Source organism: Artibeus jamaicensis, unplaced genomic scaffold, assembly GCF_021234435.1.
Source record: "Artibeus jamaicensis isolate MK-2021 breed Jamaican fruit bat unplaced genomic scaffold, CSHL_Jam_final contig_464, whole genome shotgun sequence".
Classification (NCBI taxonomy): Eukaryota; Metazoa; Chordata; class Mammalia; order Chiroptera; family Phyllostomidae; genus Artibeus; species Artibeus jamaicensis.
Genome location: NW_026521842.1, coordinates 17,856,452 through 17,883,425, shown reverse-complemented (window position 1 = coordinate 17,883,425; position 26,974 = coordinate 17,856,452). Strand labels below are relative to the sequence as shown.

General features: G+C 41.6%; 1 protein-coding gene across 1 annotated transcript in view; it reads left to right on the top strand.

Annotated features, from left to right (window-relative positions):
- TANGO6 (transport and golgi organization 6 homolog) overlaps window positions 1–26,974 on the top strand; it is a 158,056-nt gene that overhangs the window by 38,305 nt on the left and 92,777 nt on the right. The window contains exons 8-12 of the mRNA XM_037162706.2: window positions 9,954–10,066; window positions 11,806–11,982; window positions 13,578–13,704; window positions 15,583–15,774; window positions 19,944–20,078. Coding sequence (XP_037018601.2) covers window positions 9,954–10,066; window positions 11,806–11,982; window positions 13,578–13,704; window positions 15,583–15,774; window positions 19,944–20,078 — 744 coding nt within the window. The remainder of the gene's footprint in view (window positions 1–9,953; window positions 10,067–11,805; window positions 11,983–13,577; window positions 13,705–15,582; window positions 15,775–19,943; window positions 20,079–26,974) is intronic.

Genomic DNA, 26,974 nt, shown 5'->3' with positions numbered 1-26,974 from the left:
AATTAAGGTTTCCTTGTCAGATTGGCCAGCTGATGCCTCTTTCTGAATTTTTTTAATAGAGTAAATTAGAATAATACACTCTTAGAGCTGGGAGGACTTAGTGATAGTTAGTATAACCCCTCATTTTTAAAGATAGTCTTTATTTTAGAGCAGTTTCAGATTCACAGAAATTGAGCATAAAGTGCAGCGTTCCCAGAAATCCTCGGACACCGCACACACACACGCACAGCCTCCCAGTGCCAGCATCCACACCACCGTGGTCCATTCGCTACAGCCGATGGATCTGCATTGGCGTGTGAGCATCACCCGAAGTCCATGGTTTACATTAGATTTGTTCTCGATGTGGTACATTCTTTGGGTTTTGACAAATGAATTCCTCATTTTACAGTAAAGGAAACAAAATCCAAAAGATTCTGATATGACTTGTCTCAAATCATATTAGTGAGTGGCAGAGCTGGGTTAGGGACCAACCTTTCCTCCTCTCTGTCTTTCTCACTCCTTCTGTATTTAGAAAAGATAATATTCACACACGGAACAGGTTTCAGAGGTACAAAAGGCTTTAAGTTAATCTCCCTTCCATCTATGGCTATTCCCTAAAGACAGTCATTCTTTATGGATGTTGCTATCCCTAACTGAACTGTGGCCTCGAATAACATGCAGAGGACTGAGAGCCCTCCAGAGCTGTGAGATATGCCAGTGTGAGATATCCTAAATGCTGCAGTTCAGATTCTGTGCTATATTAAAGTGACAAGCACCTGGCCCTTTGAGTCAGTCAGACCTAGCTTGGAATCTGGCTCCGGGGTTGACTATCCATGGAACTTATGTACAGGTGACATATTTAACACTTGCGTTATGAAGATAAATAAGGTAATTTTGGTAGGTTCATCGCATGCTTTAGTACAGAACAGGTGCTCAAAAATGTCAGTTTTCTTTCAGTTCAGGGAAACTTTTTTTTTTTAAGATAATTTTATGCAGTACGCTCTGAAAGCATGTACAGTATGAAACATTGTGTTAGGTCACTTGTCCTGTTCTTTTGCCTCTCACAAGTCTTACTTAAACTCAGTAAGTGCATTAGCAGTTCTGGAACATTGCTATCAAAAGGATCACTGTGATATTTTAGAAGGCAGCATTTGACTAGTTTAATCTTTAACGGGGGTGAAATCAAGTTTCAGCCTGTGCTGGATTTCAATGTTAAGATTAAGTCAGCTTCATTCTGAATAGACTCATCATGTCTTTATTTCCACACATGTCCATCCCTGCAAAAGATAAGGCCATAAATTAAGAAGACAGTTCCATTTACAGTGGCATCAGTGAGAATAAAATATTTAGGAATAAATTTAACATTTGCACAAGGCTGTTTATTTTGCAAAATGTTTTGACACGAATTATCTTAAGTGGTCCTTGTGCTAAAAGCTTGGTGCCTACATTATAAATGAGGAGCCTGAGATGAAGGCAGGTTTAAATGTCTGGTCTGTGTTCACCCACTTAATATGTGGATTTTGGGCAGAAACGAAACCACACCCAGGTTTTCTGACTCCTGATTTCCCAGTGTGTTTTCAGTTACTCAACAGGGGCCTCCAGAGGTTGTGCCTAACAACGTGATGGAAGTCTGTGCAATGAGAGATGGAGCGTGTGAGGACTGCTTTCTGTTTTGTTTTGCTTTGAAACAGAAATGCATGTTTATTCTTTTTTTAAAAATATATTTTATTGATTATGCCATTACAGTTCCATTCCCCTCCACTCTGCATACTCCCTCCCCCTCCATCCCCCCTTTAGTTTATGACCACATGTCTTAAGTTCTTTATTTTAGATTTTTTTATATTTATTTATCTTTAGAGGGGAAGGGAAGGAGAGAGGGAGCGAAACATCAATGTATGGTTGCCTTTCATGCATCCCCTGCTGGGAACTGGCCTACAGGGAACCGGCCTGCAACCCCGCTATGTGCCCTGACTGGGAATTGAACCTCGATTGCCTGGTTCGCAGGCCCGCGCTCAATCCACTGAGCTACACCAGCCAGGGCTTAAGTTCTTTAGATTCTATATTTCCCCTACTATCCTTGCCCTCCCTTCATTTCCCTTCATTTCCCTTCATTTCAAAGAGTTTAGCCTTCATTTGTTTTTCTAATTTGTGACTAAAATCAACCAGTTCTGTGAGCATCCTGATCACCAGTGTTTTGAACTGTGCATCTGATAGGTTGGTTGTTTCTTGGTTGCTTAGAGTTATTGGCTCTGGGGCTTTGAGCTGCTCTTGAGCCATAATGTTTTGGTCTAGTTGCGCCTGTTACATATGAGGGGCGGAGCCCTAGGTGTTCACCAAGGCGGGGCAACTTAGTTGCTGGGTTGTGACGCTGTATATGGGGCCGGGGTTAGAGAGGGGCAATAGGGGTCCCCTCTGCTGCTTCCCACCGCTGGGGCCTGCGCCGTCTGTCTCACTGCTGGCTCCTTTGCTGGTTTATCTGCGCGTGAATGTGTGACTGTGGTCAGCCTGCCACCTTGCACCCTCACTGGGTCCGCCTGTTGCTACCCCACGCCTGGGACCTGCCAATAGCTGCCTGTGGGCCTGGGTCGGTCCAGGGTATCTTTCCTGCTCGACCCCACTCTGCCGCTTGCTCCGCCCCTCTTACTGCTCTGGATGAATGGTTCATTGTTTTTGGACTTCCGTATAGTTCAATTTTCTGTGTTTTGGCTGTGTTTTTGTTGCTAAAACTTTGTTGTCTTTAAATTTGGTTGTGGGAGGAGGTACAGTGTTTCCACCTACGCCTCCATCATGGCAGAAGTCCATGTTTATTCTTAATACATTTGACCATTTGGACTTTTGTGAGTTTTTTCTTTCCTTTTTTTTCTTTAAATTTCTAGTCAATCCTTTTAGAGAAATTCAGTCTTCCAGATATTGAAAATAGGTGCTGAATAAGCCCTTATAGTAAAATAAAGTCAGGCTGCCTTTTGTTCAATTTTCTCTCCCTTTCATGGCTGAAGTTCTCTTCAGTTCATTCACTTTGATTGAGTAGCTTCTGGCTGCAGGGTTTTTTTAAAAATGAAAATACAGAGGGCATTGTAACTTCTCCCCAAAAATAGAGCTTTAGAGAAAATGAGCATCACTTAACCTACCTTTTTCATTTATTCTTTGATTCAGTTCATCAGTCACAAAAAATATTTACCAAGCACCTACTAGATGCCAGATACTCTGCAAAGTTTACAAATACAGAAATGATTAAGAGTCAGCCACTGCCTTCAAGGAGCTCCCAGTCAAGCAAACAAAGAGTTACAGTGAAGTGAGACCTATAATTAAGTGCCCAGAGACATGCCTGTTACCTGTGGGTTACTCATGGGAGCAGCTCAGATGCAGTGTAAGGCTTAGCCGCAGACGCCGTCTCTCATGCTGGCTCTGCCGTGGAAAGCCAGGCTGCATCAGGGAGGGCTGTGCCAATTCCCAGAAAGGAATGAGGAAATCCCCTGGCTGCCAGTGGGGCCCCGGTTTCCTCTTCTAATCTGTCCTGAGCCGCTGTGGTTTTTATGGAGCCATACTGTTCTCTTATTGTGCCCCTCAGCTCTGTCCTACACATTTATATGGGAAAGGCCCCAGGTAGTTATGGAAGTTCAACTGCAAAGCACCATTTCACTTACTTGCAGAAGGGCTTTATACACCAGAGAATCGAAAAGGTACCTTGGGAGTCTGTCTCTCCCTTCCCTGCTTCAGTTTTCCCATCTCTTGGTGTTTTGTTGGGTGATTCCCTGAAGTAACCGGAAAACTTTTCAACTAAATAGGATTTCATCTTTAAAGCACTAAGTTCAGAATGTATAGAACAGAAATTATGTAAGGAAGGGGTAGTTGAAGATTCAGTGTTTCAAAATGTTCTGGGTGGGGAAAGCTGGTTCATTTTTTTCCAACTACTCTTACTGCTTAATGGCTGAGGTAGCAGAAAGGTACAGAAGAAAATGGGCCAACTTGCAGCCAAGTCAGAGAATGCTAGGTCAGACATGAAAGAGGCCTTAAAGCTTGATTAATCCAATCCTTTTACTTTCCACATAAGGAAACTGAGACTGAATTGATTTGTGTTAAGTCTCACGGCTGGTCAGTAGAAGTATTTACAAACCACCCTGTGTGACATGTACCCAATAATTATACTGATGAAAAAAGGAAACTTGCAAATGATATAGAATATTTTTACCACAGGAGGAAATAACGTATGAAGTACTGTTCCAGAACTTGGGTTCCCATCCCACTTTGCCTCTAGGTGAGCAGGGAGGACCTGCCACTAGGAAGAGACTGCACACGGGCACAATCCAGGGCAATTGCACGGTAGCTGGGCGTCAGGGCACAGAGACAGCGAGGTGGAGCCGCCCCTCAGTGGCCAGGAAGCAGCTTTCCTACTGTGCCTTCACTGCCTCAACAGTTGGTACTGTCACCAGCCTGGTGAGCAGGAGACTGGCCCAACAGCTTCCTCCATATCAGTGTGACTTCAGTGGAAGGACTGTTTTTTGTTTTTGTTTTTGTTTCTGTTTTTGTTTTGTTCCCTAGAGCATCTGGTCATTGTCAGTGCTGGCACCAAGAGATCATGGTTCAGCACTGGCTGAATCAGTCTGGCCTACGTGTTCCTGTAGTGTATTGATACAAGTCAATAATCTGGGGAGCCTGCTTAAGGGGGAAGTAACCAGAGCCTACTTTGGAAGTGTAAGTCAGTGCAGACCACACTGTTACTCTGCATGTGAGTTCAGTTTGGGGCAAGAAATTGGAAGGAAGGGGCTGTCGTTGGAAAGGAGTGGCTACGGGGTGGCCACCAGAATACCTGGTAGAAAGGGGAGACGTAAAATGAGGAGGAGCAGGAGGAAGAAGTGGTACAGAAGCTGCTGTCCATGGTGCCACTCAGGCATTCCAGCTCTTTTTTGCAGAGACTGCAGGCATAGGGTTATTGGTAGTAAACTGTGGTAAGATACACAAAACATAAAATTTATCATTTTTAACCACTTTAATTCAGTGGCATTAAGTCCATTCATGATGTTGTGCAACCATCACCACTATCTAGTTTCAGAACTTTAAAAAATTTTTTTATTTATTTTTAGAGAGAGGGGAAGGGAGGGAGAAAGAGAGGGAGAGAAACATCTAGGTGAGAGACAAATGTGAATCAGTTGCCTCTTGCACGCCCCAACCAGGGACCTGGCCCGCAACCCAGGCATGTGCCCTCCTGACTGGGAAATGAGCCAGCAACCTTTGTGCAGGCCAGTGCTCAGTCCACTGAGCCACACCAGCCAGGGTGCTGGTTCATTCTTGAGTAGGTACTCAATGATGCACAATAAATGGTAGTTATTGTTTGCTTCATAAAAGCCACGACAGTGGGGTTCTTTTAAATTGTATGCCACTGTGTCTAAACTGCTTATTTAACAAAAACTGAGGTAACACAACATAATCACCTCCTCCAATAGGGGTTGAAGTAGGAAAGTTAACTTTTGCCTCCCAGACAAGTTGAGGAGGTGAGAGATAACTGTATGTTCAAAGACAGATCATAGGTTACAAGCTTTAAAATGCTATTGGATTTTTAAAAATATATATTTTATTGATTATGCCGTTACAGTTGTCTTATTCCCCCCCATTCCCCTCCACCCTGCACACCCCTCCCCTACCATTCTCCCTTTAGTTTATGTCCACGTGTCTCGAGTTCTTTAGATTCTGTATTTCCCCTATCTATTTTCTACCTACCGTCTGTGCTACTTATTCTCTGTACCTTCTCCCCCCTTCTCTTCCTCCTCTCACTCCCCTGTTGCTAACCCTCCATGTGATCTTCAGTTCTATGGTTCAGCTCCTGATCTAGCTGTCCTCTTAGTTTGGTTTTGTTTTAGGTGTGATTGTTAGTAACTGTGAGTTTGCTGTTCTTTCACTGTTCATATTTTTTTATCTTCTTTTTCTTAGATAAATCCCTTTCGCATTTCATATAATAAGGGCTTGGTGATGATGAACTCCTTGAATTTGATCTTATCTGAGAAGCACTTTATCTGCCCTTCCATTCTAAATGAAAGCTTTGCTGGATAGAGTAATCTTGGATGTAGGTCTTTAGATTTCATGACTTGGAATACTTCTTTCCAGCCCCTTCCAGAGACCTGTAAGGTCTCTTTTGAGAAATCAGCTGACAGTCTGATGGGAACCCCTTTGTAGGTAACTGTCCCCTTATCTCTTGCTGCTTCTAGGATTCTCTCCTTCATTTTAATCTTGGCTAATGTAATTATGATGTGCCTTGGTGTGTTCCTTCTTGGGTCCAACTTGTTTGGGACTCTCTGAGCTTCCTGGATTTCCTGGAAGTCTATTTCCTTTGCCAGATTGGGGAAGTTCTCCTTTATTGTTTGTTCAAATAAGTTTTCCACTTGTGGCTGTTCCTCTTCCCCTTCTGGTACCCCTATAATTCGGATGTTGGAACGTTTAAAGATGTCCTGAAGGTTCCTAAGCCTCTCCTCATTTTTTTGAATTCTTGTTTCTTCATATTTTTTTGTTTGGTCATTTTTTCCTTCCTTCTGGTCCACTCCCTTGATTTGAGTCCCAGTTTTCTTTCCATCACTACTGGTTTCCTGTGCATTTCCCTTCATTTCAATTAGTTTAGCCTTCATATGTTCCTCTAATTTGTGACTAAAATCAACCAGTTCTGTGAGCATCCTGATCACCAGTGTTTTGAACCGTGCATCTGAAAGTTTGGTTATCTCTTGGTCACTTAGAAGTATTGGCTCTGAGGCTTTGAGCTGTTCTTGAGCCATAATGATTTGGTCTGTTCATGCCTATTATGTATGAGGGGCAGACAGAGCCTTAGGTGTTCACCAGGGCAGGGCTGCCCAGGTCGCTGGGTTGTGACACTGTATGTGGGGGTGGGGTCAGAGAGGGGCAGTGGCGGTCCCCTCTGCTGCTTCCTGCCGCTGGGGCCTGCACCATCTGTCTCACTGCTCACTCCTTTTTGCTGGTTTATCTGCGTGCGAATGTGTGACCACGATCAGCCTGCCGCCTTGAGCCCTCCCTGGGTCTGTGGGTGCTACCCCACACCTGGTATCTGTCAATAGCTGCCTGTGGGCCTGGGTCAGTCCAGGGGATCTTTTCTGCCTGACCCTGCTCCGCTGCTGGCTCCGCCCCTCTTGCTGGTCTGGCTGAATGGTTCGTTGTGGTCGGACTTCCATATAGTTCAATTTTCTGTGTTTTGGCTGCGTTTTTGTTGCTAAAACTTTGTTGTCTTTAAATTTGGTTGTGGGAGGAGGCACAGTGTTTCCACCTACACCTCCATCTTGGCCGGAAGTCCTAAAATGGTATTGGAATTTAGAGGAGGAAAGTCACTGCTGGTGATTAGATGCTTAACAAATATTTGAATTAGTGAATGAGTGAATGAATGAATGAACAGTTGAACAGTCAAATCCACAGCAGGCCTATGGAAGTAGAACTTGACCTGGGTCCATTTAATATGTCCCACTGCCTGTCTTTCATCTGTAAAATATAATCTGGTCTTTAGGGACACAGAGCAGTCTGTAAGGTGGATGAGAGAAACTAGATTATGGCCGGTTATACCTCCATCAAGGAAGCTTAAAGGGAGGTAGATTTGGGCTCAGTACAAGGAAGAACTTACTGTTCATGTTGGAGGAGGAGAGACAGTCCTGTGTATGTCAGGCCAAGGCCATTTAAATTCTTTGAGATGTGGAGATAAGGAGACTTTATTTCTAAATCTTTCCATTTTGCAAAAACATTTCATTTCTCTGTTCCTTTCAGTGAACTTAATGGATTATTAGTTGACGAACTGATAGGTGTTTCCTTAATTTCTCTTTCTTTTCCTGTGCTCTTTCCACTCTTCCCCTCATTGCTCTCTACTCATGTAACCTGTTTTGTTTTCCTTCATCACACTTGTCACTATCTGACACTATATGTTTATTGCTTATTTGCTATCCCCCAACTATTAATAGAATATAAGCTCCGAAGCAGATGATTTGTCCACCAGTATATGCCTGGCACACACCTGGCTCTCAGTAAACATTTGCTGAAGCTTCATATAAAAATAAATAACATGTATAAATAGCTGTACAGTTTTTCCTAAATATAAAAGTAGTACTCGTTTCTTGTTAATAAAATACAGAACGGTATGAGAATTTAAAAATTGGAGGAATTTATCAACGACAATTTGTATACCCCTGAGAAATGTGCTTGATTGAGTTCATGTTGAAGTTTGAGATGTTTTGGCCCAATCAAGCCAGTAAATAACACAGATTTAACTCCATCTGTTTTTTTGTTTGTTTGTTTTGTTTTGTTTTGAATGTACAAAAGGTGCTGCTAAGGAAGGATGGCTCCATAGGGATTACCTCTGGGAACACAGAATCCAGAGCCACACAATAGGCTTCTACGTTATCTAGAGAATCTCTTTCTTACCTCCTGTAATTGGTGGTATATAATTAGGCCTGCATATGACTTCTGAACACTGCCGTACAATGCACTTCATTTAGCTGGGCTTATGGAGATTAGATCATGCACAGGAAGCTGGCTTCTTGGTTATCGAGCTCCACAGAGGAGTTGGGAGGTTTAAGGAGTGTGAAAAATTAGGGTTGATTTAAAGGGACAGGGTTTCTGGAAAAGCATAGAGATTTTTCTGTCTTGGTGCCTCCGTGACCTATTGTTTCCCATAAACACTGTTGATTCCTACCTCAAAAATGTTCTGGAAATAAAGTCCTCTTTTTTTTTTTTTTTTTTAAGATTGATTGATTGATTGCTTTTTAGAGAGAGGGGAAGGGAGGGAGAATGAGCGGAAGTGAAATGTTGATCAATTGCCTCTCAAGTGCCCCCAATCCCAGGGACCTGTCCTGCAAACCAGGTCCTGACTGGGACCTGAACCAGGAACCCTTTGGTTTGTGGGACAATGCCCAACCCATTGAGCCACACCAGCCAGGACTAAATAAGGGCTTCTTTAAGCATCCTATTCCTCATCCTTTAAAATAGGGCTGCTAATACTGACTTTGTGAGATTGTTAGAATTTTAATGAGGTAACTCCTTAGAGAATCTAAGATAGTACCGGGAAGATGCAAATCCTACCATAGTTCCTGGGACACGTACTAAGTCTGTAAGCATGTCAGTGTCTGTTCTTCCTCCTTTCATCATCATCATCACTGTCCACACTACCAGGCTTTTATTGTAACAGAATTTTATTGTGAAATCCTACTATGTTTGCCTGGAGTTTTGAATAGCATTTTGCACTTCTTAAGATACTTTTAAGTTACTCACCTTGAGCTATTGTTATAATTGGTCTACTTGTTTTATTCTTGATAGAGCACAAGCAATCTTTGAGATGACTGTATTCATTTTTATATTCATTATAGCACCTAGGACAGTACTTTGATCTCTGGGTATTAAAAAAATGTGTACCATAATTATTGTTAATAAAAACCAGCATTCTCACACACTTAACCCTATAAAGTCAGTGAAGATCTAGGTGCACAGCGTAACTTCTTCAAACATTTATTGATTTGGAGAGAAGAGGACATGCCACTGTGGCAGTGATGTCTTAAGAGTGACAAATCTAGAGCAAGCTATGTTTTTTTTCAAACTCGTTTTATCTTTTTTTCTAGGCATTAATTGCTTGTTAGTTCCCAAGAGCAGAGCCTTCAACAGTAAGGGAATTACTGTGCAGATGAATAATAGGCGGATTAGGAGACAGAGGTAGTCAAAAGTAGGAAAGTGAGCGGTCAGAAAGTGGGTTAATTTACCCACGTTGCCCAGCAGTTTTTCAGGCTGTGCACACAAAGGGGCTGTAGTCCTGTCTCCCTCCCTGTGTTTGAGCCTGTCTGTCAACCTCAAATGATTTCACTGGCCTCAGAGCTAAAATTGTTCGTCTTAGGACCAGAGTGTTGCTCATGTAGGACTCTGAGCCCTGCTAATAAGCGTATGGTGTTTGACTCCCGTTCCTTGGGCCTTGCAGTCACGATACCTCTCACCATCTCCTTTTCCCCTAGGTGTACGTGGTCGGGAATGAGCCTTTAGCAGTTTTGGTGGATTCCCTGCTTCCAGTCCTGGGAGTGTTCTTTTCTCTCTACTCTTTTACCAAGCAGAGTGTGTCACATATAAGGTAAACAACGAGAGAGCCTTATTTGTTTATAAATAGTGAAGTCTTCTCTTGCATGTTGTTCTTATTTTGAATTTGATTTATGCCACCTTGTAGTTGTTTATTCCTTTCAAAGCCAGGAACACATTTGAGAATCCTCTCATTCTGCTCATCTAGAAAAGAGAGAGCCTTGCAGATTGAAGGGGTTGGATGCAGTTTTTAGAATGACTTCCCTGAGCTTTAGTCCTAGACATCAGATGAGAAATCTTTGTTTACGTGTGTGAACATGCCACTGTTGAATCAGTGGAAAATGCTGGGATTACATGTCTAGGAAGGAGGCAGTAGGGATGGATCGTAACTACCTTGTGGAGAGTTAGAAATTGAGCTCGGGAAATCTGGAGCTGAACGTGGCACTCTGTAATTTAGACTTGGGTTTGGTGTTAGTGCTGCCCCGTGTTGTTTAGAATGAAGTCGTGCCTTAGCCGTGCAGAAAATGACCTTTTGTACTGGAATTTAAGTAGGACTCCTTTTGTATCAGCTCTGTTTGCACAGCCGCTTATGTTGCTTCTTCCTCCTTGTAAGTTTATATCCTTTCTAAAATCCTACAGAATTTGATTTTTGGTGTTTGGAAACCTCCCATGTATAACCTGATATACAATCGTACCTTCTTCACTTGGTTATCATGAAGACTAACTATGCATTAAATTATTTAGCAAATAGAAAAATATCATCATCAAGTGGTGAAGGAAAGTACAGTTGATGCTTGAACAACATAGGTTTGAACTGTGTGGGTCTACTTACACACTGTTTTTTTTTGTTTTTGTTTTTTTTCAACAAATACCTGTGCTGTTTTCAGTCTGTGGTTTGCAAGTCCATGGTTGCGAAGGACTGCATGCATTAATCTCTGCCATTTTATGTCGGGGCCTGAGTATCTTCAGAGTTTGGGATTCACAAGGGGTCCTGGGACCAGTTCTCCACAGATACCAAGGAACAGCTTACGTTTTTTGGGAGTTAAAGTTATACATGGATTTTTGACTATGCAGGGGGGTTGGTGTCCCTAAGCTGTTCAAGTCTTGCGTATTAGTCAAAGCTTACATATTGCCTTTGACTCTAACTTTTGGTTAGTGTGTCATCGTGGCCCAAAGCCATAGGGAAGTGACAGTAACAAGTCATTTTCTGGAAGATGGAGACTATAAAACATGTGAACTTGGCTTCAAAGGACCATCCATATAATAACTCTTGTCTCAGTTTTGAAACCCAAGTTTTCATAGCACTGTCACATCCGCGTCCGAGACCAAGAAGGAAGACGCAAACGTATATTCCATTCCTCTCCTAGTTGATTGGTGCCAGTACAAGGGGAGGAGGAATCAGCAAGAATTTGTCAGTATGCCATTTCTTGCTTACCAGCGATTGGGTCCATTGATAGTGATGGTTTGTTTCATCAGTGTAAATTTTCTTTCACAGTGCCTGATCCAATGACAATGGGCACACTTGGTATTATTTTTAAAAAATTTATGTGGGACTTATATGTCATCTCACGGTTGCTTCTAGAGCCAAAGGTCAGTTTGTCAGTCATTGGATTTCAGGATATTTGTGTTCTAAAATTCACAAGAAGCATACTTTCCACTCCTGCACTTCAGTAGTAGTACTAGGTGATTGTGCCAGCATTTAGAATGCAGTGGGACCAGAAAGTCTTTCTTTCTGTCTTGTTAGATGTGTAGAGTAAGATGACAAGCTCATTTATAACCGTTTTTTCCTGCCAGGTCACTTTGCCAAGAAATCTTATTATGGATTCTGGGGAAACTGGAGAGGAAGACAGCAATTGTCAGCCTGAAAGGTTTTGCAGGATTGGACAAATCTGTGCCTTCTCTCCATTCTCTGTGTCAGTTTAGAGCTGCCACTCAAGGTGGCATAGTGATTACCATCAAAGAGGCCATTCGGTGAGTCCAACCATCCTTGCTGTCTCTCTTCAGATGTGATTGCGTGGGAAGGCCATTCTGTGGCTTGTCCACTAAGGGGCGCTGATGGAAAGGAAACCAAACCCTGAAGAGGCTGAGGCGGAGGTGCTCCTGTTTATTATAATCTCTAAATGAACTGTGAGCCTTAAGTAATCCTCCAGCTTTTCTCTAGATGCTTAGCTAATAGTAGGTGCAGTTTACTGGAGCCTCACGGCTCTGCGTTGTGGCAATCCCACGTGCTTCACAAAGTCCCCGCCAGTGAGTCAGAGTAAAGGGCAGACCAGTGCTCTTTCTCACTCCCGAAGTGGTATATGGGTGTTCAGAGCCAGACTTATTCCTACGGGAAATTGCTTGATCGATGTCTTTTATGACAGTATTATAGTGGGGATTTGTTTCTCCTAGAGATTGACTAGAAGGTGTTTAATAATTGTTATTGGAATGGATTATTTATTTCTCCAACATCTCACAGTGTATTTTAAGTTATTTCCACTTTCTGGGTGATCTGTGTAGATGTTAGTACCTCAGAATGTAAATTCTTATTGATCAGAGCTTGTATAGTATTTAACTGGCGGCAGCTACTCTACATCACATGACAAATGCTGCCGTTTGTTAGAGGGTTTAAATTTAATTTTTAAATCCACGGCTAACTTTACATTTTAGAACACTCTTTCAATATGATGGACGGGAGGAAAACAGAAAAAACCCACATTGACTGCAAACAGAATTACCCGTACAAACTCTGTCTAGTGATTTACTGAGAGTTGTTTTATTGAGCATTGGCAGGTTCTGTGGTTATAACTATGCCTCTAAACTGAAAGAGCTTAAAAAGTTCTGGCATGTTTATTTTTTTAAATGTTTTATTTATTTATTTATTTATTTATTTATTTATTTATTTATTTATTTATTTATTTATAGAAAGATGGGAAGGGAGGGAGAAACATCAATGTGAGGGGGAAACATCGATCGGTTTCCTCTCTCACACCCCCAACCTGGGACCTGGCCTGCATCCCAGGCATGTGCCCTGACCAGGAATTGAACCAGCAGCCCTTTGGTTCATGGGACAGTGCCCAACTCACTGACCCATACAAGTCAGGGCTCTGGTATGTTTTTTTAAAAACCGCTTTGGAACAGTTTAAGCAGGGACCAATTTTGTGAATATACAGGTAATCTTATAGTATTTAACTTATCAGTAGTTAAAACTTACTTCTATCTTAACAAGTCCTTAGTGTACTTCTTAGTGCACATATGTCAAAATCATCTGTTCTTATTGAAACTAGTTTCTCTTCATGGTAGGAAAAATAATAAACAGTGCTATCAGATCCTTAACCTGGGTCTCTGTGTGGACTTAAAAGGGCTGTAATCTCCTTGGAATTACCACAACAAATTTTCCTACATGCAAGCATGGATTTTTTTCCCCCCTCTGGGGTAACAGGAAAATAATTTAAACAAAATTTTGAGCTATTTCTAATGATTTGTTGTATGGAAATAACATGTTACTTTAGAATATTATTAATGGGGTTTCAAAAAACATCTCTGGGTGATCAGTCTTACCAAGATAAATCGACTCCACATTGCAGTGATGAAGATGAAGCCCTGTACCAGAAGGTGTCCTCAGAGCAGTGCCAGGTAGAGCATCTCGCGGACTTGCTGTCCCACTGCCAGGAAAGTGGTTTGGCTGGTGACTTCTTCATCTTCTGCTTGAAGGTAAAACTGCCTGTAGAGTTCATGGCCAGCTTTATTCCAGGGTAGTATCAGGAGCCCCTTTGAATTTTAAAGGCCGTCATAATTTCAGGTTCTAAAATTAGGTCCTGAAATAATCAGAGATTATTTAGGAGAAATAATCAGAGAACATAAGGGTGATTTATCTTTCAGTAGGTTTGGTAAAAAGAAGAAACTTACCTTTGGCAACACGCACATGATTGACCGACTTCAGCACTGAGTTCTTAGAGAAGACCAAAGCAGAACTGTGATCTCTGAAAGGGTTAATCTTTACTCTGTGTTCACAGGAAGAACTCTTTTGAAGTTAATAGCAGGTTTTACAGCTATAGAGTAATCCCTTATCCTTTCTGACTATTGTTTTGTCAGGTATTTGGAAAGGAGATTTAGCAGTTCTGTCTCTCTCATTTTATTTTGTAGCCGCTTGCAACCTTTGCTGGGTTTGCTTCTTGGCTCTGGTGGTTGCGCTTCCCTTTGTCCTGATCTCCCACGGTAACCTGGACCCACACAGTTGTTTGCTTATTTGCTCTGTTTGAGAACACAGGCCCGGTGATCTCTGGTTCCCTGTCCCCTAGTTCTGCCTTCTTCATTGTTCTCCCTAAATCAAGTGTCTACTCCAAGAGAATGTGTGTGGAGTTTAGGGATGGTGGGGTGCGGGAGCATGGAGAGGGGGTGGTAGGGCTGACACCTCTCAGGTTTGAAGTAGGGGATACTTTCTGATGCTTGTCTCCCCTCCATGTTTACATCCACCCCCCTGCCCAGCCCCTCATTGTAAATAACATTAGAAGAATGTATTTTCTAAAAATATATTTAAAAAACTAAATAAAAAATAAAAACAAAAAAGGGAGAAAAACAAAGGAAAAAATAATATATCCTTTTAACTGGATACTTAGAAATTTTTTTTGGTTTAAAAGAAGCAAAGGGCTTTCTTTGCTCTAATCCAAGGCTTTCCCACCTTGGTAATTATTGACATTTTGGGCTGGGTAATTTTTTGTTGGCAGCAGGTGAAGAGGAGATGGGAGGGGGCCTTCTGGCTTTGGAGGTAGGGGGGCTTCCTGTTCTTTGTGTGATGTTTAGCAGCATCCCTGACCTCTACCCACTAGGTGTTCCTATCATCCTCCAATTACAATGACCAGAAATGTCCCCAGGCATTGCTAAATGATCCCCTGGGTAGCGAAACTGCTCAGGCACAGTTGGGAAGCACTGCTCTAAACTGTCAATTACTTTGTTAAAGCATTAATTGTTAAATAACTTAAGGTTTTCCTTTCCTAAGGAAATTTGCCATGTGAAGGGTAGGGGGAATGTCTATAAAACCCACGGTAATGAATTATCTATTGATAGAAGTTCTAAATATCTTAGGGAAAAAGGGCTGCGGTGCTGAAAGCATCTAATAGTATCTAAAAAGGGTTTGGAAATGTTCTATGGCTTCAGTTCAAGGAAGGCTAGTGATAGAGGTCATAAAGATACTGGTCAAGTAAGTAGTCTGTGTGTGGGTTTTGTGTGTGTGTGTGTGTGTGTTTTTCATTCTGAGTTTTACACTTTCACACACAGGATATCATAGTATATGTACTATTCTGCCACTCAGGTTTTTCACTCCACTGTGTTTTTGAGATCTCTCTATACTGATATCCACACAGACCTAGTTCATTGATTTCAACTGCCAATATGTAATAAATACATTGTAATTTATTCATTCTCTTGTTGCCGGACATTTTTGTTTCCAGTTTTGGGCCATTATAAATAATGCTACAGTGAACACAGACAAGTTCTTTGAATACACATCTCAGACAGAGTTTTCTCGCTGTTTTTGAGCCCTTCGTTCTACAGGCTTTTTCTTCATTTTTTGCTTTTCTCCTACACTGATAGGAGTTGACTCGTGTGGCCGCGGAGAGTGAAGCAGAGTTAAAAACGCAGCCCTTCTCCAGCAAAAGCCTGTTGGAATTGGAGCAGCACCAGACTCTTCTGGTGGAAGGCCAAGAGCAGAAGCTGCTGGTCCTACAGCTGGTGGCTGTTCTGTGTGAGAGAATGTCTGAGCAGATATTCACAAACATCGCTCAGGTTGGTTGGTGGCTGCCACATTCTGGATCCAGCCTGGTTTGGTTTCTTTATGTTCTTTCCCCAAAATGTTGCTCAGAGTGTGGTTTAATGACGCCTGCAGCAGTGTTACCTGGCATGCTGGTTAAACATGCAAATTACTGAGCCCACTGCAGACCGAGGGAATCAACACTTCACAGGTCCTGGGAATGGCACGTTCAACAACCTCCCCTCCACCCCCCCCACCCCCGCCCCCGAGGTGATTCTCACGCACATAAAACTTTAAGGACTGTGTTAAATGTTTGTATGTAGTATCACAGTGGTTGTCAACTTTAGGTGCAAATAAAATCGTCTGGGATCTTTTTCAAAGTACTGATGCCTGGGCCACTTTTAGAGGTTCTGATCCAGCGTGTCTTCATTAGAGCCTGGGCATCTGTGTTTTCCAATGCTCTGTGGATGATCGTAATGTGGAGAATGATCAGAAACTCAAATTTGAAAAACGCTGATCGCCTTGATTTTTTCAGGCCTTCTCCCCAATAGCCTGTGAAATTTTAAGATTTTAAAAAATGCTTTCAGAGTAGAGTGACAATGTGAATCGGCACCTGAGTTTTATTGGCTCCGACATAATTTTTACCAGCTTTTTTTTGTTTTAGAATTTTTTAAAAATATTTAATTTATTTATCTTTAGAAGGGAAGGGAAGGAGATAAGGAGAGAAATATCAGTGTATGGTTGCTTCTGGTGCATCCCCTGCTGGGAACCGGCCCCTGCTGGGAACTGGCCTGCAACCCAGGCATGTGCCCTGATGGCGAATCGAACCGTGATCTTTTGGTTCGCAGGCCTGTGCTCAATCCACTGAGCTACACCAGCCAGGGCTTTTACCAGTGTTTTTAAAAATAGGAAATAAAAATAATAAAGCATAGGCAGTGCAGGTGCCATATTTTACCACTTTACCAGAATTGCTTGTTGCTTGGTCGGTGAGTAGTCGGTTGTAAGATGGTATGGCTGTCACGCTTCAATCTGATTCTCCAGTTCTTTGTATCCTTCTCATTGTCATCTGCCTTCGGGTGTTGCTAAGCAGCATTTCAGTACAGCTCCCGCTGAGAAAATTTGCAGCTGCCTGTCAGTTCCGACTTAATCGTGACTGTTTAATGAAAATCCTGGTCATGATTTCTTTCCTGTCCTCTGATTCCCTCAGTTCACTGACCCTGTGTTATGTTACTCAGTGGGGGGATTTGTTTCTCCTGTGTTTTTACCGGTTCCCTGAAGACTTTTTCATGCAGACCTTATGCTTTTTTCTCAGGATGCTAGTTGGAGGGGAAATGATCTAAAAACTGATAGGACTTGAGCTTTTGCACTTACCTCCTTTTATTCCTAATTAGGGAACAATGATTTTAGGTTGATACAAAAATGATTTGTCCCATTTAATTATCCTTCAGCCCTGGGTGGTGTGGCTCAGTGGATTGAGTGCTGGCTACAAAGTGAAGGGTCGCCAATTCGGTTCCCAGTCAGGGCACATGCCTGGGTTGCAGGCTAGGTCCCCAGTTAGGGGCATGTGAGAGGCAACTGATTGATGTATCTCTCACACATTGATGTTTCTCTCTCTCTCTCTCTCTCTTTCACCCTCCTTACTCTCTAAAAATAAATAAATGAAATCTTTTAAAAAATAAAAGAGAATAATATTTGGAAACTGGAAAATAGTAGCTATTTTAGCAACTTCAGAAAATGGGAAGCTAAATGCCTGCGTGGGAGAAGTCAGGAAACAAAACACTATATTTCAATGAAATTGTTTTAAAAATTAATTTGAAAAGAATAAAAAGAAGCAAGCTACTTCTCACTGCAGAACCCCAGAAGGACTGGGGGCCTTAGATAAGCTCTAAAGATGGAGCTGAATTTAGAGCTTCAAACAAGTGGAAAGGCAGTAGACCCCGTGATTGCTTCCTCAACTTTGTACAGCCGTCTCCCTCCTGCCCCTGCCTCTGCCCCAGCAAAAGACTGCAGGTTTATTCTTGAAAGCCGGTGAACCCAGGAGATTCTGCACTTGGGTGGTGTTCGCAAACTGAAAACTGCAGGATTAAGTTGCCGTCTACATACTCACCAGTGAGGCCTCTAGTCCCTCCCCCTCACTGGCCAGAATGGCGGCAGCAGGTTCATCCATCCCCACAGGATTATTGTGAGGATTGAGTCAATGCCCATAATGTATTCCAAATGGTCCACAATAAGTGCTTACTGTTGTTATTAAATTAACCAGCTACAAAATTAAGAATGGTTGCCTTTGTAGGGCCGGAATCAGTTGGAGAGAAATGGAATAGGACATTCTGTTTTTTGTTAAATGTTATACCTTTACCAAAAAGAAAAATTAAGTTAAAAGTTAAAGTCTCTCCCCACTCTCCGAAACAGGCTTCAGTCATGTACCTGTTCTCGTGGCTGGCAGCCCCATGAAAATTACAGGAAATGAGTAGTAGGGGGAAGAGCCGTTATCCAAATGGTCTGGTGGTTTTGTTGTTACAAGGGAGTTTGGGGGAGAGGGGGGCATCATGGATGGTGACAACAGTTGACTGTCACACCAGCTAATTGCTCTCAGGGTTTAAAATATATATATAGAGAGAGAGACAGACAGACAGACAAACATAGAAAATTCCTTCTTAACAAAAATAGGACGATACTGGTTTTGCAATATTAAAAAATTTATATTTTATGGAGAGGAACTTAGAAAACCTCAGAAGTCTAGATAGGTTTTCCCAATAATTTAACAATGCTTGTGCTGAAATAGAAGCTTCCTATAAACAATATGTGCTTTAGAAAACTCTTTTTTTTTTTTTTAAGATTTTATTTATTTATCTTTAGAGGGGAAGGGAAGGAGAGAGGGAGAGAAACATCAATGTATGGTTGCCTTTCGTGTGTCCCCTGCTGGGCATTGGCCTGCAGGGAACCGGTCTGCAACCCAGGCATGTGCCCTGACTGGGAATCGAACCGTGATTGTCTGGTTCGCAGGCCCGTGCTCAATCCACTGAGCTAGAAAACTCTTTAAAGGTGAAATAAGTAGCCCAGGATGGTAGGTAGGCAGTTTCTCTGAGAGGACCAGTGCCCTTCACTTCTGGTGTTAGTAAAGCCCCGGGCTACAGAGGTGGTGAAATTGCCATAGCCAGCACATTTCAGTGAATGGAACTTCAAATAACCTTTCTAGCTTCCTGCCTTACTCCAAAAGACAAGTGTTAACAGGCCTTTTTTTTTTTTTTTTTTTTTACTCTAAGCTTGCAATAAAGATTCTAGCATAGCGTGTAATTTGCCCAGAGAGTTGAACATGCAAGCTTGCATGGTATTTAGAGGCTTACTATGACCTATCTCAGCTGCCCCATTTTCAAAATTATTTTTCCCTTTTCAGCCATTAATCCCCCGTATGTTGTGTGCTTGGGCATGCACGTGTGTGTGCACGCACATGTGTGTGTGTGCTGTCTTTTATTCAAAGGTGGTTCTGCTTAGGGTGATTAACCAACATGCAGTTAAAATGATGCTGACCAAATTAATTCCATTTAAGGCTTAGTTGTTAGCCAAATGTGATGTAAAGTGTTACATATGAATAATCTTAATCCTTGAAAAATATCTGATACTTAAAAAAATGACTCTGGATAATTTGTGCACAGTGCCTGAGGACACCGGCTTTGACATAAACTTGAACACGTCTTTCCCCTTCTTCGCTTCCTAGAACTGCACTGTCAGAGGGCAGAGGTGGGGAGGTGTCCCTGAGGAGGAAATCTCATCAGGAGAAGCAGATCTAGGGCCCTCTAAGACGGTCAGAAGGTCACAAATCATTTTCCATTTTCATTTCCTGGAAAAATTCATGAAAAGTCAAGGATGTTGGATTAGAATATGAAGACATTTGGGAAAGTATAAACAAGCTTTCTCATTTATTGACTCTGTGGCCTGGACCAGATAACCTCTGTAAGTCTCAGATTCTTCACCTGGAAGTGAGTTTAAGAGTAGTGACCTCCTGGGGCTTGCATGAGACCTAAGTAAGATTGTGCATGAGAAACACAAGATTGTGCATGAGAAACACTGAGCGCTGGGCCAGCCACACTGCGCCAGTTGCTCTTGCAGGTTTTTGCTATCACGATGTCCATGTGGATGATGTGAAGAAAATGTTGAGTTTTTTTTTCTTACTCCTCACTGATACTAAATCCCATCCCCATGGCAGGTGGTGGAGTTTGTAGCAGCCACCCTGCAGCGAGCATGTGCAAGTGTGGTGCACCAGACGGAGAGTGCCGTCGACTCACAGACTCTGAGCATGTCCATGGGGCTGGTGGCTGTCATGCTGGGAGGAGCTGTCCAGGTGAGTTGCAAACATGAGCCAAACTTGAATGGAGGGAGAAGAGAAAGAGAAGAGGAAAAACCTGGTGTTTCCCTTCCTTACCCTTGTGAGAGATAAATGGATGTTGCACAGAGGAGAATCGGGATAAACAAGTTGTTAATGAGAATTCTCTTCAAAGTAGAACACCAGAAAATTGTGCCACTTCCACCTTATCGCCTACATAGTGGTCACCATCAGAAGGAAGGGCCCTTTCTGACCTGGCACAAGCCTGATTTGAACACCCCCAGCACAGTGTTCTGCATCTGTGGCAAACACTGGGTTCTCTTACCCTCCCTCCCTGCAGTGGCTTTGCAAAGCTCATCCCTGCTGTTGCAGTTGTCTGGAGGAGGGAGACCTTTGCAGCCTGCTGGTTGCCTAGGGTCCCATCTGTTTTGAATTGTCTTGTTTTAGCACCGGATCCATTATTCAACCCAGGTCAGGTAGCATGGTAAAAGCTTTGTTTCCAGTGCATGTGTCTTACATATGTAATTTATAATCTTTTCATTTATTCACTCAAAAAATTTTTGCCGCATATTTGCTACCTGCCACTTACTGAGCTAAGGTGCTGGGAATACAGCAGTGGTCAGAGAAGACATGGTCTCTACCCTCATGAAGCTTGCAGTCCAGTAAGGGAGTCTGATACCAAATAACTACTCAAAAAATATACTTAGAATTGAATGAAGTGCCTCAGAAGAAAAGCAGAGGGTACCAAGAGAACATAGCATCCAACCTAGGCTGGGAAGGTCTCTACTGAGGAGGTGTAAGTTGAAGGAGTCTTGAAGGATGGATAGGAATTTGGAAGTGTGTGGGACAGACGGAGGAAACTCTCCCAATTAAAGAAAACATCTTGTGCAAAGGCTGGGAAGCAGGAAAGAGCTTGGTATACTTCAGACACTGACAGAAGACTGGTATAGCCGAAATGTAGAGACCTAGGGGCAAAAAGTACTGCCAGACAAGGCGGAAAGGTAGGCACTGGTTAATTATATACCACATCAGGTTGGGAAACTAGTAGGAGGTAGAATGGGCTTAGTGCAATGCAACTATTATGAAATCTAACCTGAAGTCATGCTAGCCACAGCTTTTAGTAATGAGCAAGGAAGCCTTTGGGACTGAATTTGAGTTTGAGGATTCAAATTTGATACTGATTTTTGATATGTTAGAATTTTCCATCTCTGGCCTGTCCTGCAAGAAAAAAGGAATTTTACTTTGACCTGTTGTTAACATGAAGCCCATTTCTTGGTAGATTTACTTATTGCTCCTAATTTGATATTTACCATATAGTTCGAGAAAAAAACATTTTTGATTCTGTTTCTGGGGTTCTATTATATCCCTGCTAATAGAACTGTCAAGGAGGAATCACCAATGGAATAGTTTTTAAGTTGAATTGATATTGGATTAAGTTGGCTGATTGGTTTTTATTTTTGTGGTTGAGTATTAATTTGAAAATTCTTTGTTGATGTAAGTTGAGAACATAATTTTTTTTTGCTTTTCTTCCCTTTTATTTATCATTGCAAACTATATCCCAAATGGGAAAATCTCCATTTCCCTTTCTGAAAGCCCATTGTTTGGGACTGACTGTGTAAATTAGTAATGTTCTAAGAGAGACTCACATGATTTATGCAAATATACATCCCTCACCTGTCCCTGCCCTTCCATGAGCCATCCTGACTCACCGATGACATCCTGGATTCATTTCTCTGACTTTGCAGTTGCTTAAGTGAATACTTAAACACATCACCCCTGTATTTTGCCCTACATCTATTATTTTTTCCCCGTTTGGTTCATGGATTTCTAAGTAGCTTTTAGAGTAATGCTGGGTTTTCTGTCTTTTTGTTGGGAAAAAAGTCACAATTCTGAATTATGTTTTCAGATCATCAATCTAAGGCTTAGGGTTTTTTGGGTTTTTTTGCTTCAGAGTCTAGAAGATTATACTGTACCTATGCCCAATTAGGATTCATTGGTTTAGCTAATGAAACAGTATCTAATAGCATTTGAACCTTTCTTTTTTTTCCTTTCTAATTTATATAATTAAGGTGATTATTAGAACATAGTGTCTGGGAAGCAGAGTTAATTAGGAGAAAGTGTAGGCTTAAGACAACTATAATTCCAAACTCATTTCTAAATTTCAGGATTGGCCATCAGTAAAAATAGTACGATCCCCTCAGGAAGCGGTTTCTCCCTGCTGTCCCCTGGCCTCCTCTGGGTGTCATACCTTTTACCATCTGTTTCTCTTTGCAAGAAACACCTTCCTACCACCCTCAGTCTTGGCCCCACCAGCCCAATTCCCGGTTCTCAAACTGAAAACTTGCAGAAGTTTAGAACAACTCACTGGCTGACCAGTTCACTCCTGACGCCCTGAAGGAACTCACAGATGCGGGCTGACTCTGCTCTGCTCATTCCATTCCTGAAGGGTTCCAGAAACTCTGCAGAGAGGCAGCCGGATGAAGGAGTCTGTCACTCACTTGTGGGCTGCTTCTTTGGGCCTCAGGGCGTCTGCACGGAATTCGGAATTCCGAGAGCTGCGCTGGGAAGCCGTGACAGAAGGAGAATGAGGCTTCGTGGTCGCTTCCCAGTTTGGGTGGTATTCCTAGGTGGCCCTGGAAAAGTACTTAACCAGTTAGTGCGTCAGTTTTCTGATCTACCAGTTAAGTGACTATTACTTTATAACTCAGAATCATTTTTTGATATTTATGAACAAGTAGTTGGTACCCGTAGTCTTAGATTTCTCTCATTTTTCTAATAGTGGGAAATCTGTGGGCTTATGAAGCTGAGAGCATGCTGGGCTTTAATTGCCTTACCAGTGCTTTGGTTCAGAATCCACCTACCTGCCCATGGTGATTAGAGGAGTTACCCAGCTTAATAGGATGGATCTTCCAATGAATAAGTTTGAAAACGGGGAGAACAGATTTTTTTAATAGACGATTTTTAGAGAAGTTTTAGCTGCGCAGAAAAATTGGGCAGGAAGTACCAAGACTTCCCATATACCTGCCCACCCCACGGCCAGCGTCGTGCAGAGTGGTGCACCTACTGCAGTCGCTGGGCCTGCATCGACACGTCATTATCACCCACAGTCTGCAGTTCACATTAAAGTTCGCTTACGGTGTACACGCTGGGTTTTGACAAATGTATAGTGACATGTATTTACCATACATAATGGTTTCACTGTCCTAAAAATTCTCAGTGTTCTGCTTGTTCACCCCCCACCCCTAACTGCTGAGAACCACTGATCTTTCTATTGTCTCCACAGTGTTGCCTTTTCCAAAACATATAGTTGGAATCATATACTATGTAGCCTTTTCAGACTGACTTCTTTTACTTAGTCGTATGTATTTAGGGTTCCTCCATGTCTTTTGTGATTTGATAGCCCATTTCTTTTTAGTGCTGAATAGTATTTCACTGTGTAGATGTTCTACAATTTACTTATATGTTCACCTCCTGAACGACCTCCTGTTTGCTTCCAAGTTTTGGCAGTTACGAATAAAGCTACTATAAATATCTCTGTGTAGGTTTTATGGCCATAAGTTTTCACTCATTTGGGCAAATACAAGGAGCAGGGTTGCTGGAGCATAAGACAAGAGTATGTTTAGTTTCGTAAGAAATTGCCAAACTGTCTTGCAAGTGGCTGGACCATTTTGCATCCCTCCCAGCAATGTATGAGAGTTCTTGTTGCTCCACATTCTTGCCAGCATTTGGTGTTGTTTTAGATTTTAGTTGTTCTAGCAGGTATGTAGTGGTATCTCATTGTTGTTTTAATTTGTAGTTCCTTGATGGCATAGGATTTGATATGCTGTGTATCTGTATATCTTCTTTGGTGAGGTGTCTGTTCAGGTCTTTTGCTCATTTTTAATTGGGTTATTTGTTTTCTTATTGTTGACTTTTAAGAGTTCTATGTATATTTTGGATAACCGTCCTTTATCAGATGTGTCTTTTGAAAATTTTTTCTCTTAGTCTGTGGCTCATCTTCTCTTTTTCTTGACAGTGTCTTTTGCAGAGCAGTTTTTAATTTTAATGAAGTCTAAAATCAGACATTTCCTTCATGGTTTTTTTTTCTTGGGTTTTTAACTGAAAAAAAGTCATCACCATACCCAAGGTCATCTAGATTTTTCTCCTATATTATCTTGTAGGAATTTTTTAGTTTTACATTTTAAATTTAGTTGCTGATCTATTTTGAATTAATTTTTGTGATAATGTAAGGTCTGTGTCTGGATTCTTTCTTTCTTCCTTTTTTCCCCTCCCTCCCTCCCTCCCTTCCTTCCTTTTTCTTTCCCTTCACACATCAGTGTCCAATTGTTCCATCCCTATGTGTTGAAAAGTCTCTTTTCTTCATGGTATTGCCTAGGTCTGTTCTTGAGCTCTCTATTTGATCCCATTGGTCTATTTGTTGTTGTTGTTTTAAGAAATTGTTGTATGTAATAGAAGTGAAAGAGAGTCCATGTACTGTAGATATAAGAATATACTCCCATTTCAGATGCTTAAAAAACAAAGGCCCATAATACAACAGAGGTACTGAATGAAGTCTAGCATAATGACAACACTAGCAAAATTACTCTAAAATGTCTTTTCCAGTTCCACTAGATTCCTGATAAAATTTACGTTTTTCTTAGGTGACATATGCCTTCACTGTAAACATACATATTGTCTTCCTTAAGATACCGTCCCATGGGAATGGTCAGTTGTTTTACACATGAAGATAAGCTGACATACGTTACAGAACTAGAACTTCTACCTTATGCCAATTTTGCATTAGTTTCTAACTGTTTAAACAAAGAATACTGAGGGAGTGTATGGTGACATTCTGCATGTACTAACCTGTCATGTGCTGCAGGTTTTTATTTACTTTGGAGGGCAGCTGTGGGGAAAGCGAACAGTAGCGATTCTGCGGACTTGTCTTGTGAAGTGAGAACGTTGGATGGGTCCTACAAAAACACTTAGTTGGTTAATTGGTTGGTTGGTTGGATAATGAAACAAGTGAATGAATAAGTAATAAATACCCTGCCTTATTCTAACAAGGACTTAAAACCTGCAAGGTTTTCAAGTTATCAAGGACTCGCAAAGCCTCATATGATAATTTTTCCACCATTTTCAAACAAAGATTCTCACCGATTCTTGTTTTCTTCACTAACTGCACGTGTATCTTTCCTATCAAGGCCTATGGCATTATTACAGCAAATCTCCTGGAAAAAACCCAAAATCCTATGTAAACTTCACTTGTACTTTCTAGGAGAAATTCCCTTTTACCAGTTATTGTCCCATTCTGTTCCAGACCTAAGGTGCCATCATATGCTAACCAGCCGCTTTAGATCACAGCTTTGCTTGTTCAAGTGAGACCACGTAGGGTGTTGGGTAAGATACAGGCTCTGGAGCCAGACTCATTGAGTTCATGTCTTACCATCTCCAAGTTATGTGGCCTTGGACATGTTGTTTAATTGTTCTCTGCCTCAGTTTCCCTCTGTTTAAAAAGGAAATAATTTTAACTAGATCATAGAGATATGAATATGTGTGTTTTGTTTATCACACTTATTTTTTAAATATTTACATAGTACTTACTATGTGTCAGGCACTAAGTACTTTGCTAGTGTGAACTCATCTTTGTATGGCAATAGGTATGTAAAAATAAAAAATACAATAATCAGGAAAATCATTTTATGATATGATTGAGTATTAAAATCAGATTTGGTGAGAATAGCGGTAGAGATAAATAGTTTCATAGGTAAGTGGGTCCAAAGGATGTTAACAGTCTGTCCACAGAAAAAGAAATGCAGACATTCTATAAACATGAAAAGATAATTAATAGTGCTGTTAGCCTGGCTAATGCAAATTAAAGCCATAAGATACCATGTCCTGCTCCTCAGATTGTACAAATTAAGAGTAATAATGTACATTACTGACATTTTTTAACTTATAAAAGTACCTATACATGGTAAGTATCCAGTAAATGTTTTTTAAAATATATTTTATTGATTATGCCATTACAGTTGTCCTATTTCCCCCCTTCATTCCCCTCCACCCAGAACACCCCTCCCCCACATTCCCCCCTTTAGTTTATGTCCATGTGTCTCAAGTTCTTTAGATTCCATATTTCCCATACTATTCTTGCCCTCCCCCTATCTATTTTCTACCTACCATCCATGCTACTTATTAACTATACATTCTCCTCCCTTCTCCTCCTCTCACTCCCCCATTGTTAACTCTCCATGTGATCTTCAGTTCTATGGTTCCACTCCTGATCTAGCTGTCCTCTTAGTTTGTTTTTGTTTTAGGTGTGGTTGTTAATAACTGTGAGTTTGTTGTCCTTTCACTGTTCATCTTTTTTATCTTCTTTTTCTTAGATAAGTCCCTTTAACATTTCTTATAATAAGGGCTTGGTGATGGTGAACTCCTTGAACTTGACCTTATCTGAGAAGCACTTTATCTGCCCTTCCATTCTAAATGAAAGCTTTGCTGGATAGAGCAATCTTGGGTATAGGTCTTTGGATTTCATGACTTGGAATACTTCTTTCTAGCCCCTTCTTGCCTGTAAGGTCTCTTTTGAGAAATCAGCTGACAATCTGATGAGAACTCCTTTGTAGGTGACTGTCCCCTTATCTCTTGCTGCTTCTAGGATTCTCTCCTTCATTTTAATCTTGGCTAATGTAATGATGATGTGCCTCGGCGTGTTCCTCCTTGGGTCCAATTTCTTTGGGACTCTTTGAGCTTCCTGGATTTCCTGGAAGTCTATTTCCTTTGCCAGATAGGGGAAGTTCTCCTTTATTATTTGTTCAAATAAGTTTTACATTTGTGGCTGTTCCTCTTCCCCTTCTGGTACCCCTATAATTCGGATGTTGGAGCGTTTAAAGATGTTCTGGAGGTTCCTAAGCCTCTCCTCATTTTTCTGAATT